The sequence below is a fragment of the Marmota flaviventris genome, chromosome 5 (assembly GCF_047511675.1).
Source record: "Marmota flaviventris isolate mMarFla1 chromosome 5, mMarFla1.hap1, whole genome shotgun sequence".
NCBI lineage: Eukaryota > Metazoa > Chordata > Mammalia > Rodentia > Sciuridae > Marmota > Marmota flaviventris.
In genome coordinates, this window is record NC_092502.1 from 147,227,222 (window position 1) to 147,247,746 (window position 20,525).

A 20,525-nucleotide genomic window follows, 5' to 3' on the forward strand; every position below is an offset into this window, starting at 1 on the left:
AGAATTAGGGTTATGGAAGTATTCAAAGTTGACTTCCAAGTTTTTTGCTTGAGAACCTGGCAAAAAAATTGGAAATGATTTAGACAGTAAGAATCAAGATCTCCTTATTATGTTTGAGATGCTTTTGTTATGCAGGTAGAAATGTCAAGTAGATGCTTGGATATGCAGGTCTTAAGTGGGAAATGGGATCTTAAACTTCCTAACTGTCCCTGTGGGCATTGCTTTAATTTTATGCCTTCCTATTGCAGGCCAAGATTCTCCACCTTTGTGGTATCTCCCCATTTATACCCTGTAAACTTGAGCAGAATGGCAGGACTCGGCCAAATACAATTTGAGGCATTGGGCAACATGGACTAGAGATGATCTCTAGGCCCACATATTATTCTAATTCATTCTTTCTAGTACCATTATTTTTCCTGTAAACCACTTTTAATATATAATTTTGCTGTTTTAAGCATAGTTTTATTTTGGACATTGTCAGAGTAAGAGACACTGCCACTATTACACTAAAAAGTATTAGGCTTTTTTGTGTCCCATCTGAACCTGACTTAACCATAGGACACCATTCTAGTGAATTTTGTTCCCTGGGACTGGTAGGGGTGGGTATGTGTATGTGTATGTTTTATTTTTATAGACTATTTAATCTGTACTCTGTGGTTGATTTGGAGTATCTATCAATTTTTATTCCAACTTCATAATTCTAGTATTTTTATATTCTATATATTTTGTAGAATTAATTTTCCAAAATCATTTTACATGTTTTTTTCATTTCCCATAATTACTGTTACAGATATATTGTAGACAAGATTATGGACACAATTTTAGGAAATGTGGAACCCACATTTCTTGCCTTTGTTGTACTTATTCGTAAATGCTTTCTATTATTCTTAATTATTTTTCATTGTAGAAAAGAATCATGATCTTTAAAGAAGGGCCATTCTGTCCTTCTTATTATGTTTTTTTTTTCATCCCCTAACAAGAGTGTATTATTATTCTCTTAATTTCCCACCTTATTAAGTACCTGTTGCAAGAAAGCATTGTGCTAATTTTGAGAGTTGGCAGGGGGTATACACAATTGGATTAACAAAATGAAAAAAGCAAAACATGTTATGAGATAAAATTGGGATAAAATAGTATAAGCTTATAATTAAAATAATATGTTTTAAAAACTTTGAGAAGAAAAAAGTTTTTAATGTGAAATGTCAGTTTCTCATCAATTTATTGTTTACCTTTTTAAAACATCTTTTATTCCCTTTGTCTTTATTTTTCCAAGGGTCACACAGCAATGCTTCATACTGGCTCATGGCATCCCAAAATAAAGGGAGAATTTATGACTTGCTCAAATGATGCGTGAGTATTGTTGATAATTTATCTAATTCAGTATTTTTCAACAGTAAAAAAAAAAAACAGTATAAGGAATCCTGATATTTATATATTCTTATTCTTAACTTTGGTTTTAGCTTTGGTTTTAGTATAAGGTTTAATTAAATAAATATGAACACTATGAAAATGAGAGTTGATATGAATCCCAGTAGAATTTTATCACAGGACATAAAGGATCAGATTTATATAATTAAATAACTTTGAAACTGTAGTAATAATTTCTTGCTTCTTACAGTAAAGATTTATTTATGGGCTGGGATTCTGGCTTAGTGGTAGAGTGCTCACCTAGCACGTGCCAGGCCCTAGGTTTGATTCTCAACACCACATAGAAATAAATAAATAAAATAAAGATATTGTGTCCAACGACCACTAAAAAATAAACAGTAAAAAAAAAAAAAAAAAAAAAAAGGTTTATCTATCTGAAATGATATTAAGTTGGGCTTTTTTCAACCATAATTCTATGTGAGATCAGTGAACTTTTAACCATATACTTCCATCACACACACACACATACACACACACACACACACACACAAAACCAACTTTTAAAGAAAAATGACAGTAATAAATTAGGGTGATTTTTAGTTTGATTTACCTTTTTCTGACCTTTTGTCTCCGAGAAAAGTAATTAACTGAGAGTTAAGCTCTGGAAGATCAGTCAGATACTTGGTTCATTCACCATGTATAGCATGTTCACTGTGTGTAAGTAGACTTTCAGTGAAGTTTCTGACTACATGGAAGTGAGTGCTAGAAGACAGAGAAGGTATAGACACACCAAAAAATCAATAATACAGTATTTTTTAAAAATTTCAAACTTTTCTTTTAAAAATGTTTTTAGAAGTACATTATAGTTCTACATAATTGTGGGTTTTATTTTGACATAATCATATATGCATGGAATATAATTTGCTCCATTTCAGTCCCTAATACTACTTCCTTTTCTCCCCTCAGTTTTTTCTCTGTTCTCATTCTTCTACTCCACTGATCTGCTTTCTATTTTAATGGTATTCCCCCCCACACATCTTTTTCCTCCTTATTTTGCTCTAGCTTCTGTATATGAAAGAGTACATTTGACCGTTGACTTTCTGAGTCTGGCTTATTTCACTTAGCATGATGTTCTCCAATTTCATCCATTTATCAACAAATGCCATAATATCATTCTTCTTTATGGCTGAATAATATTCCATTGTGTTTATGTACCAAATTTTCTTTATGTATTCAACTGGACCGGTTCTATAAGTTGTCTGCAGTGAATTGCACTGCTATAAACATTGATGTACCTGTATCACCATAGTATGCTGGTTTTAGTTCTTTTGGATAAATACCAAGGAGTGGGATAGCTGGGCTATGTGGTCATTCTATTTCTGCTCTTTTGAGGAATCTCCAAACTGCTTTCCAGGGTGGTTGTATTAATTTACAGTCTTACCAACAATGTATGAGTCCTTTTCCCCACATTCTCACCAGCATTTATTATTATTTATATCCTCGGAGATTGCCATTCTAACTGGAGTGAGATGAAATCTCAATGTAATTTAGATTTGTGTTTCTCTGATTGCTAGAGATGTTGAACATTTTTTTTTTTATATTTGTTGGCCATTTGTATTTCCTCTTTTGAGAAGTGTATGTTTAGTTCATTTGCCCATTTATTGTTTGGGTTATTTGGTGTGTGTGTGTGTGTGTATGTGTATGAAGTTTTTTAAGTTCTTTATAAATTCTGGACATTAATCCCCTTGTCAGACGAGTAGGTGGCAAACATTTTCTCCCATTCCATAGGCTGTCTCTTCAAATTTTTAACTGTTTTCTTTGCTGTGCAAAAACTTTTTAATTTGATGCTGTCCCACTTCTTAATTCTTCATTTTGTTTCTTGAGTTTTAGGGGTCTTTTTAAGGAATTCAGTATCTGTGAGGGTCTTGGAGGGATGACCCCATTTTTTTTCCTAGCAGTTGAAAAGTTTCTGGTCCAATTCCTAGGTTTTGATCCACTTCGGATTGATTTTTTGTGGAAGGTGAAAGACATTGGTCTAGTTTTATTCTTCTACATATAGTTAAATGTAGTAACTAGTGTTAAAAATTCAGTTTAAGCAAAAGAATAGACCAAATAAGAGAAAAAGAACACATAGGACAGTGAAAGCTTCTGAGGAAGTCATCCTGCAGGTGAGACTTAAATCATGCAAAGGAGACCACCACAGGGAAAGAGCTTTCCAGGCCAAAATGATAGCATATTTAGAAACCTTAAGATGAGAATGCAATGAAACATGTTTGAGGGAAAGAAATACCAGGGTAGTTGATTTTTGGGGGCTGTTGGGAAGGGTGAGAATGATAGGAAATGAGTTTGGAGAGGAAGGCAAGGACCAGTCATATAGGATGTTGTAGGTTAAATGAAAAAGGCTAGGATTTTAATGTAATGATAAGAGAAGCCATTAAAGAATACCCAATCTTTTTCATAATATTGAAAATTTAAACAATAGGAATGGTCTCTCTACATTTTGTTAACATTTCTCAATGAATTACTACTGAGATTAATAGCTAATAATAGTTAATATTCATTGAGTACTTCTATGAGCCAGAAGTGTTCAGTACACTTCATGTATGCTAAGCATTGTCTTATTTTTTCCTCATAGCAATGAGGTTTGTAGGCAGTAGTGTTATTGTGTATTCCAAATGAAGATCTGATTGTGACTTTTCCAAGGACATATGATTCTAAGTGGCTGAGTCAGAATGTAAATGTACTGTGAATGGCTGTACACAAGTTTGTGAGTGGTGATCACAAAGATGATGGTGATTGACTTATAGATACAGGTACTACAGGGCACAAATCACTTTTATATAAGGAATGGATATAAAACCTCATCTTATAAAGAATACTCCGCAAAATACTTCCTATCAGAGGACAGATTTCCTTTGCCTTGGAGTTCTCCTACAAAGCACTGCTGTGATGATACTTGCACATTACCTGATTATGAGGAGGATCATGAAAAGAACTTGTGGTAGTGAGTGGGTCTTTATGCTCTCCAGGAAACTCTAATTGCTTTGAGAGGCATGGGGTTATTCTGGCTGTGCTGGAAGAATGACCTGATATAATTAGTAGTAAACAATATTTACAGGCCCATGGATGGTTCCATAGTTCCTCTTAGAGGGAGTTAGTGTGGGTCTCCCTAACACATTCCTAAGTAAAAACTAAACAAAGAGAACAGTGTGCTGCTTTAAATAAAAGGTCATTTTTTTTATCTCCAAGATCTCATTAGCATAAATGGGACTGGATATTATATTCCTGTTTCCAGATTTCTTTTAGGTGAGCTAAAAGATAACTTTTGTCAAGTTTTGTTATCTTTGTAGAGTTTGCTATTCTTTTCTAATTTTCTATAGTGACTCACTGTGAAATGTTTGTGCATTTTAAAGGTTTTAGTGAGGAGGAGAAAGTAGAAAATTGGCTTCTTCCACAGTCAGGGGAGAGAGGAAATACAGATGAATAGCAATTAAAAAAAATAAAGAAAAGAAAACAGGTAGGCACAGAGCAAGTGGATTTAGGATAGAGTGAAAGGAGGAACCACTGGCTGTGACCATTTGTGAAAAATGACTGAATAAGTCTTTGAGGGATTGGATTGTGTAACAGCTGGTAAAAAATAAGAACCAGAGACTTTTTTAAAAGATCAAGAGCTGAGAGGATATAGCTCAGCAGTAGAGTGCTTGGCTCTCATGCACTCAGGTTTGATCTCCAGAATTGCCAAACTAACCAACCAACCAACCAACCATCCAACCAGAAAACCACAGTGAGACCTAATTTTTACTAATCGTCCATGGTCTGGGACAACGTCACACTGTACGTGTAGTATTAAAAACATTAGCTGGGCATGATGATGACCACATGTAATCCAAACGACTCAAGAGGCTGAGGCAGGAGGATCACAAGTACAAAGCCAGCCTCAGCAACTTAGGGAGGCCCTAAGCAACTTAGGGAGACTCCCATCTCAAAATAAAAAAAAAAAAAAAAAAAGGTCTGGGGATGTGGCTCAGTGATTAAGTTACCCTGGGTTCAGTCCTCAGTACAAACAAACAAACAAACACCATTCACTGGCAATGATGACATGTAGGTAAAGGAAACAGAGAGGAAGGGTTATCAATACTACTTGCTCAGAAGATTCTGGGGAAATCTTCCCATGAGAGTTTGAAACATGTGTATCCGTGGGCCCAGGTTAGGCCCAGCAATGCCCTGTTAACCCACCCAGGAGCCCAGGCCTAGCACACCTCCATCTTGGGACACTGCAGCCATTGCCATAACCCTCCCCACGCAGAATCCTTCACCTTGGGACAACAGACAGGGCCTGGAGGCAACTGCATCTCGGAATAGGCAGCCCAAAGCCATTGTAAGGCCTATTCTTTCAGCCCTGTCTCTGAAAGTGGTTGCCTTCATCTTGGGATACCCTCCACTGCTGTCTTGAGTTACCTCCGCTGTTGCCGCCACTACCTTTAGTTGCAGTAGCATCCATCGTGGGACATTGGCTGGGGACTTGAAGCTCAATACCAAAGTGAGGTACAGGTAATCTTTAGGGGCACTACAGGGTTATAGGGTAAAAACTGTTAATACCTGAGATCTGCATTGCAAGACAGGAAGACACATAAACAAAATGAAAAACAAGGGAAGAAAGTGCTCCAAACAAATCAAGATACAACAATAATAGAATCCATGGACAGCGCAGTTGATGAAATATCAGAAAAGGAGTTCAGAATGTACATAATTAAAATGATCTATGAATTAAAGATTGACTTAAGTGAGCAAATACATGCAAAAATTGATCACTCCAACAAAGAGATAAGGGAGCAAATACAGATAGAAAAAGATTACTTCAAGATAGAGATGGAGATTCTGAAAAAAAGAAAAGTCAGAAATCCTTGAAATGAAGGAAACAATAAACAAAATAAAAAAACTCAATAGAAAGCATCACCAACAGAGTAGATCACTTGGAAAACAGGACATCAGATAATGAAGACAAAATGTACAATCTTGAAATAAAGTTGACCACACAGTGAAGATGGTAAGAAACCATGAATAGAATACCCAAGAATTATGGGATAGCATCAAGAGACCAAATCTAAGAGTTATTAGGGCAGAGGAAGGCAGAGATATTCAACCCAAAGGAATGCACAAGCTCTTCAATGATATAATAACAGAAAACTTCCCAAAAATGAAGAATGAATTGGAAAATCAAATACAAGAGGCTTACTTACAGGATACCAAATATACAAAATTACAACAGATCTACACCAAGCCACATAATAATGAAAATGCCTAACATACAGAATAAGAATAGAATCTTAAAGGCCGCAAGAGAGGAATCAGATCACATATGGGGGGAGACCAATTTGGATCTCAGATTTTTCAACCCAGACCTTCAAAACCAGGAGATTCTGGAGCAGCATATTCCAAGCTCTGAAAGAAAATGGATGCCAACCAAGAATCTTATATCCAGCAAAATTAACCTTCAGATTTGATAATGAAATAAAAACCTTTATGATAAACAAAAGTGAAAAGAATTTATAGTGAGGAAGTTTACACTACAGAGCATTTTCAGCAAAATATTCCAAGAAGTGGAAATGAAAAGCAACAACGAAAATCAGCAAAGGGAGGAACTACACTAAAAGAAAGGCCAATCAAAGGAGATACCAAGTCAAGGTAAAAACCAAAAATAAACCAAAATGTCCAAGAATACAAATAATATTTCAATAATAACCCTAAATGTGAATTACCTAAAATCATCAATTAAAAGACATAGACAAACATACTGGAATAAAATAAAAAGACCCAACAGTATGTTTCCTTCAAGAGACTCATCTCACAGGAAAAGACATTCACAGACTGAAGGTGAAAGGGTGGAAAAAAAGTACCACCCACTTGGACCATGTAAACAAGCAGGGATTTCCATTCTCATATCAGATAAAGTGGCCTTCAAACCAAAGCTAGTGAATGACATTTTATACTGCTTAAAGGATTCATACATCAACAAGACATAACAATCACAAATATCTATGCCTCAAACAACGGGACATCTGTATATATCAAACAAACCCTTCTCATCTAAAAGAACCAAATAGGCCACAACACAGTAATACTGGGTGACTTTAATATACCTCTCTCACCATTGGATAGATCTTCCAAACAAAAACTAAACAAAGAAATTATAGAACTCAATAATACAATCAATAATTTAGACTCAACAGACATATATAGAATATTCCATCCATCAACAAGTGAATACACTTTCTTCTCAGCAGCACATGGATAATTCTCCAAAATAGACCATATGTTATGCCACAAAGCAAGTCTTAGCAAATACAAAAAAAAAAAAAAGAGATTCTACTCTACATCTATCTGACCATAATGGAATGAAATTAGAAATCAATGATAAAATAAAAAATAGATGCTACTTCAACACCTGGAGACTAAATAATATGCTATTGAATGACACATGATAACAGAAGACATCAGGGAGGAGATTAAAGAAAATTCTTAGCGAGAAATGATCAAAATCTCTGGGACGCTATGAAGGCAATGCTAAGAGGAAAGTTTATTGCATTAAGCTCATTCATTAAATGACCTGACATGACAACTCAAAGCCCTAGACAAAGAACAAACTAACACCAAAAGTAGTAGAAGATAGGAAATAATTAAAATCAGGGCAGAAATTAATGAAATTGAAACAAAAGAAACAATTCAAAAAATTGACCAAAAATACCCAGTTCTTTAAAAAAATAAATAAAATTGACAGGCCCTTAGGCACCCTAAAGAAAAGAAGGAAAGATAAAACTCAAATCACTAAAATTTGTGATAAAAAAGGAAATATCACGATAGACACTATTGAAATACAGAAGACAATTAGAAACTATTTTGAAAATTTATACTCCAGTAAAATAGAAAACCTTGAAGGCACACACAAATTTCTAGAGGCATATGATCAACCCAAACTGAGTTAAGAGGACATACACAATTTAAACAGATCAATTTCAGACAAGGAAATAGAAGACACCATGAAAAGCCTACCAACAGAGAAATGCCGAGACCAGACAGATTCACAGCTGAGTTCTCAAAGAAGAATTAATACTTCTCAGATTATTCCATGAAATAGAAAAGGAAGGAACCTTTCCAAACTCATTCTATGAAGGTAGTATCATCCTGATACCAAAACCAGGCAGAGACACATCAAGGAAAGAATACTTTGGAGAAAAGATAGCCTCTTCAACAGATGATGCTGGGAAAAGTGGAAATCCATATGCAGCAAAATGAAACTAAACCCCTATCTCTCACCATGCATAAAACTCAACTCAAAGTGGATCAAGGACCTAGGAATTATCCCAGTGACCCTGCGCCTAGTAGAGGAAAAATGTAGTTCCAAATCTTCATTACATCAGATTAGGCCCCAACATCCTTAACAAGACTCCTGAAGCATAAAAATAAAATCAAGAATTAATAAATGGGATGGAATCAAACTAAAAAGCTTCTTCTCAGCAAAAAACACAATCAATGAAGTGAAGAGAGAGCCTACATTTTGGGAGCAAATTTTTGCCACACGCACATCAGATAGAGCTCTAATCTCCAGGATATATAAAGAACTCAAAAAATTTAACACCAAAAACCAAACATCCCAATCGATAAATGGGCTAAGGAGCTGAACAGACACTTCTAAGAGGAACATATACAATTGATCAATAAATATATGAAAAAATGTTCAACATCTCTAGTAATTAGAGAAATGCAAGTCTAAACTTCTCTAAGATTTCATCTCACACCAGTCAGAATAGCAGTTATCAAGAATACAGACAACAATAAGTATTGGTGAGCATGTGGGGGGAAAAGGCACATTCATACATTGGTAGTGGGACTACAAATTGGTGTAACCAATCTTGAAAAAAGTAAGGAGATTCCTTAGAAAACTTGGATTGGAACCACCATTTGACCCAGCTATCCCACTCCTGGATCTATACCCAAAGGACATTATGTAGCCACATCAATGTTCATAGCAGCTCAATTCACAATAGCTAAACTGTGGAAACAACTTAGATGTCCTTCAGTAGATGAATGGATAAAGAAACTGTGGAATATATACACAATGGAATATTTCTCAGCATTAAAACAGAATAAAATCATGGCATTTTCAGGTAAATGGATAGAGTTGGAGAATATCATGCTAAGTGAAGTAAGCCAATTTAAAAAAAAAACAAAGGCCAAATGTTTTCTCTGATAAGTGGATGTTAATTCATAATTCGGGGGGGGGGCATGAGAAAAATAGAGGAACTTTTATTTGGCAAAAGGGAGGAGGCACTGGGGCAGGAAAGATGGTGGAATGAGATAGACATCATTATCTTAGTTACATGTATGACTGCACATATGGTGAGATGCTACATTGTGTAAAACCAGAGTAATGAAAAATTGTGCTCCAATTGTATACAATGAATCAAAATGCATTCTGTTGTCAGGTATACCTCATTAAAATCAATTAATTAAGTAATTAAAAAATTAAAGGTGACTCAGTGGTTAAATGCCCATGGAGTCAATCATTGGCATGCATGCATAAATAAATAAATAAATAAAACACAGGTGACCAGGAAAAAAAAAGAAATATATGTATTGGTGTAAATTGATTTTGTGGAAAAGTTGGAAATTAATGAAACGATATGAACTTATTGAAGAATATAGGGAAATTCTAATTTAGATCCTCAAAGATATTACCATTTAGAGTAGGCAAAATATATAGTGAATGATTGTGAGATCATTTTATGTTCCATGAAATACATATTTGGAAACATTAAAATCTAGTCAGTTTAGTTTATTTTGAACAACTGAATGTCATGAAATGTCAACATTATGAAAGAAATGATAGTGTGCTGCTCTGAATGAAAGGATCATGGCATATAATTTGTGAAGGAAAGTCAGGAAGAAAGGACCAAAAATAGCAATAAAGAGACATTTTTGGTACAATTGGGATGATATGGTATCAAAAGTGGCAACAGTTGTTTGTCTTTCATTATGAGGAAATTGATGACTTTTTTCCTACCCTGAATCTGAGCTAGCCAACAGAATGTGGCAAAAATGATGCTGTGTAGTTTCTGAACATAACCCTTTGAAGAGTTCTTGTATGTGTCCATTCCCTTGCAACTATGGCATTGCTATCTGTTGAAACCTTGGCTACCTTTCTCTAGGATGAAAGATCCTATAAAAAACAGTTTAGTTGTCCCATCTCAGGCCATACTAAATTAGTTTATAGCCGGCCAACTCCCAACCTTGTGACAGAGGCTCAGCCTAGATCAGCAGAATCCACCACAGACACTTGAGTTAATCCAGCTGGAGAGAACCAGCTGAATGCTGAACTCATAAACACTAATAATGTTTTGGTTTGGATGTCGGGTATCCCCCAGAAGCTCATGTGTGATTCAATGCAGGTTCAGAGGAGAAATGATTGGGTTATAGGAGTCTTAACCCAATCAGTGAATTAATCCCCCCATAGCGGATAGGGTTTAACTGAGTGGTAATTGATGTGTAATTGAGGAGGTGGGAATTGGGATGTGACTTGGGGTATATTTTTTTATCTGGCAATTGGAGTAGACCTCTCTCTTACCATGATGTGAGCTGCTTCGGTGTGTCACACTCTCTGGCCATGATGTTCAGCCTCACCTTGAGCCCTGAGGAATGGAGCCGGCCTTCTATGTACTAAGACCTCTGAGTGAGCCCTCAAATAAACTTTTTGTCCTCTACAGTTATGGTCGGGTCCTTTAGTCACAGAAACAAAAAAGCTGACTATAACAAGTATCCTGTTTTTCTAAGCCATTGAATTTTGGGGATGATTTATTATGTACCAGATGTAAAATGATACAGATGATTTTATTAGATTATGTTATGTAAAAATATGGTGATGAAGAAAAATGGTTTTGTTCCTAGAAGACACCAGTTGATGAATAGGAGTGAACAATAATGATATAAGCAACTTACTTTTGAATGATATGGGAGTGGGTGAGTGAGGGAGGGAAGGAAGGAGAGATAGAGAGGGAGCTAGAAAGGGAGAATATGAATGAATATGTATATGGAGAGAGGTTGAGAATAGAGACATGACAAATTCTTACTACATATGGTGTTCTTAGGAAAGATATATAGGTGTTTATTGTGCCATTTTAACTTTTTTGTAACTTTGAAGCATTTAAAAAAAAAGTTAGGGAGACCCCCCCCCCAGCTTTTTGGTACCCGTGATTGAATCCAGAGGCAGTTAATCACTGAGCCACATCTCCAGCCCCTTTTTTTTTTGTATTTTATTTGAAGGCAGGGTTTCACTGAGTTGCTTCAGGTCTGGATAAATTGCTGAGGTTGGCTTTGGATTTGTGATTCTCCTGCCTCAGCCTCCCTAGTTTCTGGGGTTACAGGTTTGCGCCACCATGCCCTGCTGAGATTTTCTTAATATCTGTTCATATGGGTGTCATCTCCACCTCCACCATTTTTCCTGTAAAAGCTGAATATAAGATGGAGAAAAAGGGTAATTGAAATTTATAGTTAATTGCATTTCACTTGGTTAAGTTTTTTCTTGGATATTTTTCAGTAAATTTTAATTTTTCTGCATATTGGAGTTGGTTTAGATCACAGGAATTCATTGGGATTATACATTAGATTATAGACTTCAGGATTTCCTGTGACTGCTAGGAACTGTTGGATGTTGATGGAGAAAGGGTTCTTTAGTCATCAGTTAAAGAGCCACAGTCAAAAGATATAATTATTTTAAAGGTCCTGTGAAGTATATTAATAGAAGAAAACAGCATTTTCCAGACATAATGATACAGTCCTGTCTCCCACAGTGGACAACCCCTGATTTTTACTCTTTGGGTAGTGTTGTTGTGTTCTAAGAATACTCTTTGGGAAATGAAGAGTGTCGTGACTAAATACTTTTGTTTGTAGAATCCAATAATATAATATTTTAAAATTTGGTTGTAGCTTATAAAGATGAATTATACAATTAAAAATGTTGACAGGTCTTGGCCTTATATAATGGAAACAGTGTGCCCTTTGTGTAGTCAGTACCAGAGAAAAGTGGGTACTCTATCAGTAGCTTTGAGGAAGTAACTTACCATCAATGTTTAGATGCCTGAGAAGCATGATCTCCACGCAACCCCCCACAACCCCCTGCCCGGTGGTGGGGATTCAATCTATGACCTTTTCATATGCTAGGCATGTGCTCTATCACTGAATTGTATCCCTAGCCCCAAGTTTTAGATTCCTATAAAATAGAGTAATACTTGATTCACAAGATTCTAATCTGGACTAAATGTGTAGTCTTGTGTATGACTGGAATAGGACTAACCTTGGATTCATTCATGATGTGAGGGTCTTTCTTTTTTTTAAATATTTATTTTTTAGTTGTGGTTGGACACAATACCTTTATTTTATTTATTTATTTTTACGTGGTGCTGAGGATTGAACCCAGGGCCTTGCACATGCTAGGCAAGTGCTCTACCACTGAGCCCCAGCCCCAGCCCGAGGGTCTTTCTTACATCTTGGGGAGCATCTCTTATTGGAACATGTGTCGAACATGTTGGAGCTCACAGACTTTTACTGGAAGGCTGTTAGGCAGATTTCACTTAGTTTTTATAATTAATAACATATGTAAACATAATTGTAAAATTCTCCAAAGAATGATTATTCATATAAATGGATCTCAGAAAAGTAAATTTTCTGTAACTGAAAATGTTTTCTTTTCTAGTTTAAGTATTTTTTGGGGGGAGGGTGGTGGTTTAAAATATTAGTTCCCTACATTATTTATGTGTGTTTTGAATGGCTTTTAGCATTTTCACAATTTATAAATTATTGCATTGTAGCATAGTATGACTCAGAATGCCTTGGCATATGTAGGCCTATACATAGCTTGAGTTCTTGACTGCTATTTATATTTTTTGGTTGTTCCCTTTCTGTTGTTAACTTCTTGCTGCTGTAGGTATGACATTGTATAGAAATATCTCAGTTTCCCCTTTAGTTTTTTAATTTTAAAAAGCCAGAGACTGGGGAAAGTGTAGGGATGGCCCAAATTTTTTAGATTTGGGGAACAAGAAGAAGGAATAAGCAGCTAATGTAGTGTATGAATTTTTTTTTTAAGCATATGGATTTTTCCATACTCTTTGGCTAACACTGGGCAGGATTTTATGTTGCCTAAGCTGGTAGATAAGTAAGATAGTGTTATATTTACAGTGGTTCTTTATTCTAGATGCCCTCACAGAAACAAAAAAAAATTACTTTTTAGATAATATTCCTGTAATATTTAGTATAGCTTTTATCTCATTTGATCCTTTTATCTAATTCTAATTATTTTTTAACATATTGTTGTAGTTTTTCATTTTAAAACCATGAGAATTTTTAAAAGTATCTTTTTTACAGAAACCAACATTTAAAAAATAAATGGCTTTACTTTATTCTTGTTGAGTAGATAATTTAAGTGTATCTACATATTTTAAATTATTTGTTAATAGAACTTTTACACGAAATAGGTAACTTTGGGGGAAAAATTTCTTAGGATTTCTTAGTAGAGCCTAAATCCTGCAAATTTTCACATTTAAACATGCTGGTTATAGCAAAATACAATAGAAGACAAAATTACTCAGGGGTGTGTGTGAATGTGTGTGTGTGTGTGTGTGTGTGTTTATTTAAGTGGGGTGTTGTTATGTTGCACAGGCTGGTCTCAAATTCACAGACTGAAGTGATACACCTTCCTAAACCTCCTGAGTAAATGGAACTATGGGTGCCACCACTATACTTGGCTACTCTGACACATTTTAAAGCTCATTTTTTCTAGGAGTTATGGAAATAATGAGAATCTGCTTCCCAATTACTGCTGTAATTGAGAGGTACACATATTGGTATTACTTTGATTAAGCTTCTGTTGACAAACTATTTTCCTGCAGGCTTGAATGCAAGAAAGATGTAGATAACTTTTTAATGTAATCATAAATTTGTTTAACTCATAAGATACTATAAGGTTGGATTTGATTGATGCATGCTATTTGCAAGTATAGAAATATAAATAAGTGGACCCCATTAATAGGTACAGTTAATGTGTGTTAACTTTTAAAAAGTTAAAAAAAAATATTTCTCTCAATATTTTTAGCTTTTGAAGTGCTTGTTGGCACACCCTTTTAATTTCAGAGACCAGGTCACAGGAGGATTACAAGTACTAGGTCAGCCTCAGCAACTTAGTAAGACCTTCAGCAAGTTTGTGAGATCCTGTCTCAAACAGAAAGGAGTGGGCATAAGGTGGGGCTTAATATACTTAAATTAGGATTCATGGTTGTGGGTGCCCTTTAAATATCACCAATTTAATATGTGAGCATCACAATTTTAACTCTATCCTCAATTCAGTCACAGATTTTTAAAACTTATTGACTGAATTATAGTGTTTGATTAATATAGGAAGAGGGCTTTTTTTCCCCTCCTGAGTACTGGGGATTGAGACCAGGACATTGCACATACTAGGCAAGTGCTTTTCCACTGAGCCACACCCCCAGTTCTAGTAAAATAGGAAGAGTTATTTGTTAATTTTTATGTGGGCTAACTTATTACATTGAAAACAAAGGTGGGTTTTTGTTTTGTTTATTTTATTTGTAATTTCTTTTATTTTAAAAATAAAATGTCAATGTCCTCAGTTTCTGTCAAAATAAATGATATGGGCTGGGGTTGTAGCTCAGTGGTAGAGCACTTGCCTAGCCAGTGTGAGGCCCTGGGTGATGTGATCCTTAGCATCACATAAAAATAAATAAAATAAAAGGTATTGTGTCCAACTACAACTAAAATAAGTATTTTAAAAAAAGATAAATGATACTATGAAACTCAAAACACTGAGAAAAAAATTACTAAAATTTATTATCAAAATTAAAAGTACCATTTTAATGAGAAATTGAAATTGACAATTATTGAGAATCATTCAGTGTTTGGAACTCTAGAATAAATTTTTCCTTAGGGATTGGTAAGAGTATAAAATGGGGCTTTATTTAGTCAGTCATTTGAAAACAATGCCTCAAAAACCATCTGGAAGCTTATGAGTTTTTGTTAGATTTTGTTTTTGTGGTAAGATAAATATGTGCTGTCTAATCTGTGAAGGTGCTAAAGGCAAAGGAAGATGATATCCATACTTTAGAGATGAATTATATTTTTACTGTACTGTGTGTACTGGTGAAATAATATGGCCACTAATAAACCTAATATATAATATCTCAAGAAACTATAATAATTTTCAGTGTAATTATAGTTAATTATAATTATTATAATTTGTACTTTGTAATTAAAAATAAGCTAATAAAATATTACTTGGGGAGATGAATTTACTGAACAGGCAATAATTATTTATAATTAAGCATTTTAATCTTGTGCACATGGCTGCTCCCATTATGCATGAATGACTTCTGTTTTATTTATAATTTCCTCATACTTTTAACTTAGGCAGTTTTATCATCACCTCATTTGTTTAGGGATAAAAATTATTGTATTATTAACCTTGTATGAGTTTAATGTAATTTTTACATGGAATTTTCAAGTGTTTTATGTGGTCACTTGTAACAATGGTAACAACTTCAAAAACATTGGAGGAAAGTTTCCTGAAGTCCAGGTTTGTTTTGTTTTACTATATTTGTGTACTTTTCACAATTGTTAGTCAATAACTTATTTTGGTCATGGCACATCAATATTGAATAGTAATTCCTATGGAGGGATTATGAACTGTGGAGGATGCTAATTAGCATTTTCTTTTCTTGAGATTCATATGGAAAACATTTTTAAGAATATCAGCATTAGTACATCTCTAAGTATTACATTATTTTGATTTAAAATATCTATAAACTTGTTGATTTTTAAAAAGAATGTGGAAGACTCCAAAAGTTGAAGGATATACTTGTTTATTGGTATTCCATTAACAGAGGATTTGATCGAGAGTAGTTAGAATTTCATCTGTGGATTTCTGAGTCAGGCAAGGTAGCATCAGTACTGCCAGTTCACTCCATGTATGACTAAATGAATCTGCACACAATACAAATACACCAGTACTTTTTTAATGTGTGCCAATCCTGTTGTCCGTATATCAAGTTATATATAAGAAGGATGTTGTTGCTGTAAAAATTCATGAATTTAGTTGCAGTGATGGAAATAAAAAGTATTTTCATATTATAGACTTTGTAACTCAAATTTAAAGTTTTTATTTTGATTCTGCTTTTTCCAGAGACTTGGACATTATACTAAATTACTTTTCTTTTCTAAATTATTCTTTCCTAAGTTTCTGTGACTCAGTACATGGCAAACTTATTTGTATACTTTTTCTGAGTCCTTTCTTTTCTGTTATGCCTTATAAGTGGGTTGAATCCACACCCAACTTTGAAGAAATTGTCATCTCGTCTTTTCAGTTTCATATTGACAGAGATGATGAAGTTAGGCAAGTTAACAGGCACTTTTTAAGGAAGTGTGAATGATGAGTTGCTCTTTTCCATTGCCTTTTTCTAAATCTTGTAAGTTTACACAACTTGGTAAAACTATTTCTGTCTTATAAACTATCCTTCCCTGTGATAATACTTCTAAAATTTGTCTTGATGAGAATGTTAGGTTTTGTTACTTTTTTTTAAAAAATGTGCTTGAAGTAAAAATAGTTTACTCTTCCCTTAATAAAACTTTTGTTATTGTTATAGTAATAAAGTAGAGTATAAAATAAGATCTCATAAATTATTAATTACAGGCTTCTTTTAGATATGTTTCCTTAGTGGCGTGAGATCTATTAGTCAGAATAAAACAACAGTTATTTTTGGAAAGCTGTATCAATCCATTAGCAAACACACCTAGGACAGATTCCCTTAGCAACACTCCTTAAGGACACATAAATCCCGTGTTTTCAGTCAAATTTTGTGTCTTTATGGAGGAAATAAGGCTCACAGATGACATTCCTCCCAACAAAAATTTATGTATGTAGGTTTATCTCTAAATAGAATAACCAAAGAGATAGGCCAGCTTCTTGTTTATACAAAACAACTGTGTGGTGATTAGTAGTCTTAATCAGACATACATTATAAATCTTTTTAATAAGTTACTACATGATTCATTATTTTTCAGAGAATAATTTATCTTTTTCAGATACATAATTTTTAGCTTTCTTAATTCCATTCCTTTTTTGTTGTGAAATCGTTTTGTCTGTCAACCAGGAAATATTTATTGAGAACCTACTGTGTGCATGGCCTCAACTAGGTGCTGTGGATAAATGAAATGGTTCTTGATCTTATGGAATTTATAATGTATCTGGAAATGTTAAAAATTCTTGAATAATTAATAATTATAAGTATGTAATTTCTGTGAGGGAGCAATATATGAGGAAGAATTAAAGTGGTCTGGAGAGTTAGTAAAATTTTTGAGGAAGTGATGTTGAAGCTGAAATGGAGGGATGGGATGTGACTCTGTGGTAGAGTGCTTGCTTAGCAAGCATGAGGTCCTGGGTTCAAATCCCAGTACCCTCCTGTTCCCCAGTAAAAGCTGAAATGGAAAGATGAGTGATTATTGGTAGGCTGAAAGAGGAGTCTGACAGTAAGGAATGGATTCTCTTAGAGATAGGAAACAGTACATTAAAAGGCAGAGGAATTGGAAGAAATCCAACATTACAAGAGCTGAGAGGGAAAGAAGGAGAGCAGTATCAAATGAATTTGCAGAATTTGGCAGGGGTCAATTTTCAGTGCAATATAGACCATGCTGAATATATTCAGATTTTATTCCAAGGGCAACTATTAAAGGTTAATAGACTTTAGGGCAGTAGCAAATCAGATTTACATGAAAAAGAATACTCAATCATTGATGTGGACAATAAACTTGATGGGCAAAATGGGGTCATTTATAACCAAATTCAAATAATTTTATAATGAATGGCTTTCATATGTTAAGTCAGTGATTCCCCCCCCCCCTTTTTTTTTTGGCTTGTGGAATTTTCATAACTACATCCATATGCTGTGACCCATGAGGTGAGAATCACTGAGTAAGCGCAACCCTTACTGTTTCAGTGTTAGGAAAATTGAGGCCAAGAGAAGTGACTTATCCTCTGTCCCAAAGATAGTCTATGGAGAGCAAGCAGATTTGAGAAAATCTTTTGAGTTATTTTTACATAATTTATATTAGATTTAGGAGACTGGTATCATGAACTAGAATTTATTTTCTATTAACTGGGGGTTGGGTATTGGATAACAAAATATATGCAGCAGATTCTATATAAAGATATATGGAAGATAATGCTAAATGAAAAAGTATTTTGCAACAGCAACTTTCAGAGCATATTCCACTGATTCCTGGTGGTCCCTGAAATTTTTCCAGTTTTCCTACATGGCCCAAACTATTTTCACTGTATTGTTTAGGGAATAGTGATTAGAAAAATGTCAATACAGATTCAGTTTTGGTTTTCTGAATGTTTTCTGTGTTTCAGTTTTTCAGTTAAACTTAGCAAACATTTATTTTACATCTACTTTTGTAGGTAAGGCCCGGCATTTGGTACCAGGCTTTGAGCCAAATGCACAGAGATAAATGTAACATGGTTCTTGCTTTCCACAGTGCTTCCCAGTCTCCTATGATCATTGAGCACCCATTATACTATGTTTTACAGCAAGGGGATCAAAGTGGCTCATGAAGGATTATTTCTTCAGAGTAACCTGAAGTCCTATTCACTAAGAGGCACAGATCCCATAATGTAAGAGATGTGTTTTTCTGTAGGTATTTTTCAGCCCTTAGTTGAAAAGAGAAAGTTCTCTCGAATCTTTAGTAAGCCGTAGTATCAATTTCTAGATCCTTTTTCATTTTAAAATAACCCCAGCCCCTGCTTTTATAAAAGCAAAGTAAACTTGAGATTGATGGGGTTGGGATGGAGTAACCCTTCTTTATGTGTGTTATGGGCCTGGAAGCTTCATATGATCTCTTTCTCTTAGTAGGCATAGTATTGATCCAAAGAAGGAAGGATTTGTTAGGTCACTCTTATGGTTTAGATGTGAGGTGTGCCCCCTAAAAGCTGTTGTGTTAATGCAGGAATGCTCAGAGGTTAAGTTCTTGGATTGTGAGAGTTGTAATGTAATCAGTTCATGCTAGTTTGAATGACTGAGTGATAACTGTAGACAGGTGGGCTGTGGTTGGAGGAGGTGGGTCAATGGGGGTGCATCTTCCCTGTGGTCCCTTCTTCCACCACTCTCTACTTTCTGATCCTGCCATCAGCTGAGCACTTTTCCTCTCCTGGGTCCTTCCCCCATTATGTGCTGCCTCACCTTGGGTCCAGGGCAACAGAGTTGGCCATCTGTGGACTGAGACTTCTGAAAATTTGAACCACAAGTAAACTTTTACTCCTCTAAGTTGTTCTTGTCTGGTGTTTTGGACACAGCAATGAAAAAGCTAACTAAAACAGTTACCATCCATTTAGAAGTGGAGTTAGGGATTGGAACTCATATCTGGTTCCATTATACCCCATTCCTTCCCCAGTTTACTACATCTTCTTTCAGAATGGATGGTTTGTGTTGATCCTGGTTCAGATTGCATTGTAAGATCCCTTTTGGGTCATGACCAGTAGTTTTTATTAGGGGAAAAAAAAAAGTATAGAAATTGTTAGTGTGTGACAGATAGTACTGTTTCCTGAATTTGTTTTGTTTTGTTTTCATTGGTGTGTTATACACAATAGTGGGATTCATTGTGGCATAGTCATACATGCACATAACATAGTATGATTAATTTCATTCCCTAGTACTGTTACAGGGCATAAGGGTTTCCGTGAAACTGGGGCAGCATGACGACTCCACCTTCAAATCTCAATTATTGCGATCAGGCCAGAAAGATTTCAGACTCAGAGTACCAGGCATGTATTTATTAGGAAAGGGGAAAAGGAAACATTCTCAAGGGACAGAGTGGATCCTCTCAAAGAGGAGAAGGACAGCATGCTTCTTGCACCCTCCATTTTTATTTGGAGACCTAGGGAAGTTTCCAGAGAGTCCTGCTCAGGTGTGCCTCTTGACTTTTGACTGACATCAGACTGAAACATCCCCACTGCTATCATAACGCTAGATTAGTTTGGCCCATTCTGACCAGTTTTAATTAGAACCCGTTTTTATAGATTTTATGGTTAGGGGACATTGTCCTTA

The 20,525-nt window shown here is 35.1% G+C and overlaps 1 protein-coding gene across 3 annotated transcripts in view; it reads left to right on the plus strand.

Moving 5' to 3' along the window:
* Wdr70 (WD repeat domain 70) overlaps nucleotides 1-20,525 on the plus strand; it is a 289,453-nt gene that overhangs the window by 101,267 nt on the left and 167,661 nt on the right. For all 3 annotated transcript variants that reach the window (XM_027936264.2, XM_071612680.1, XM_071612679.1), the window contains one exon: nucleotides 1,274-1,350. In XM_027936264.2, the coding sequence (XP_027792065.1) occupies nucleotides 1,274-1,350 (77 nt within the window). The remainder of the gene's footprint in view (nucleotides 1-1,273; nucleotides 1,351-20,525) is intronic.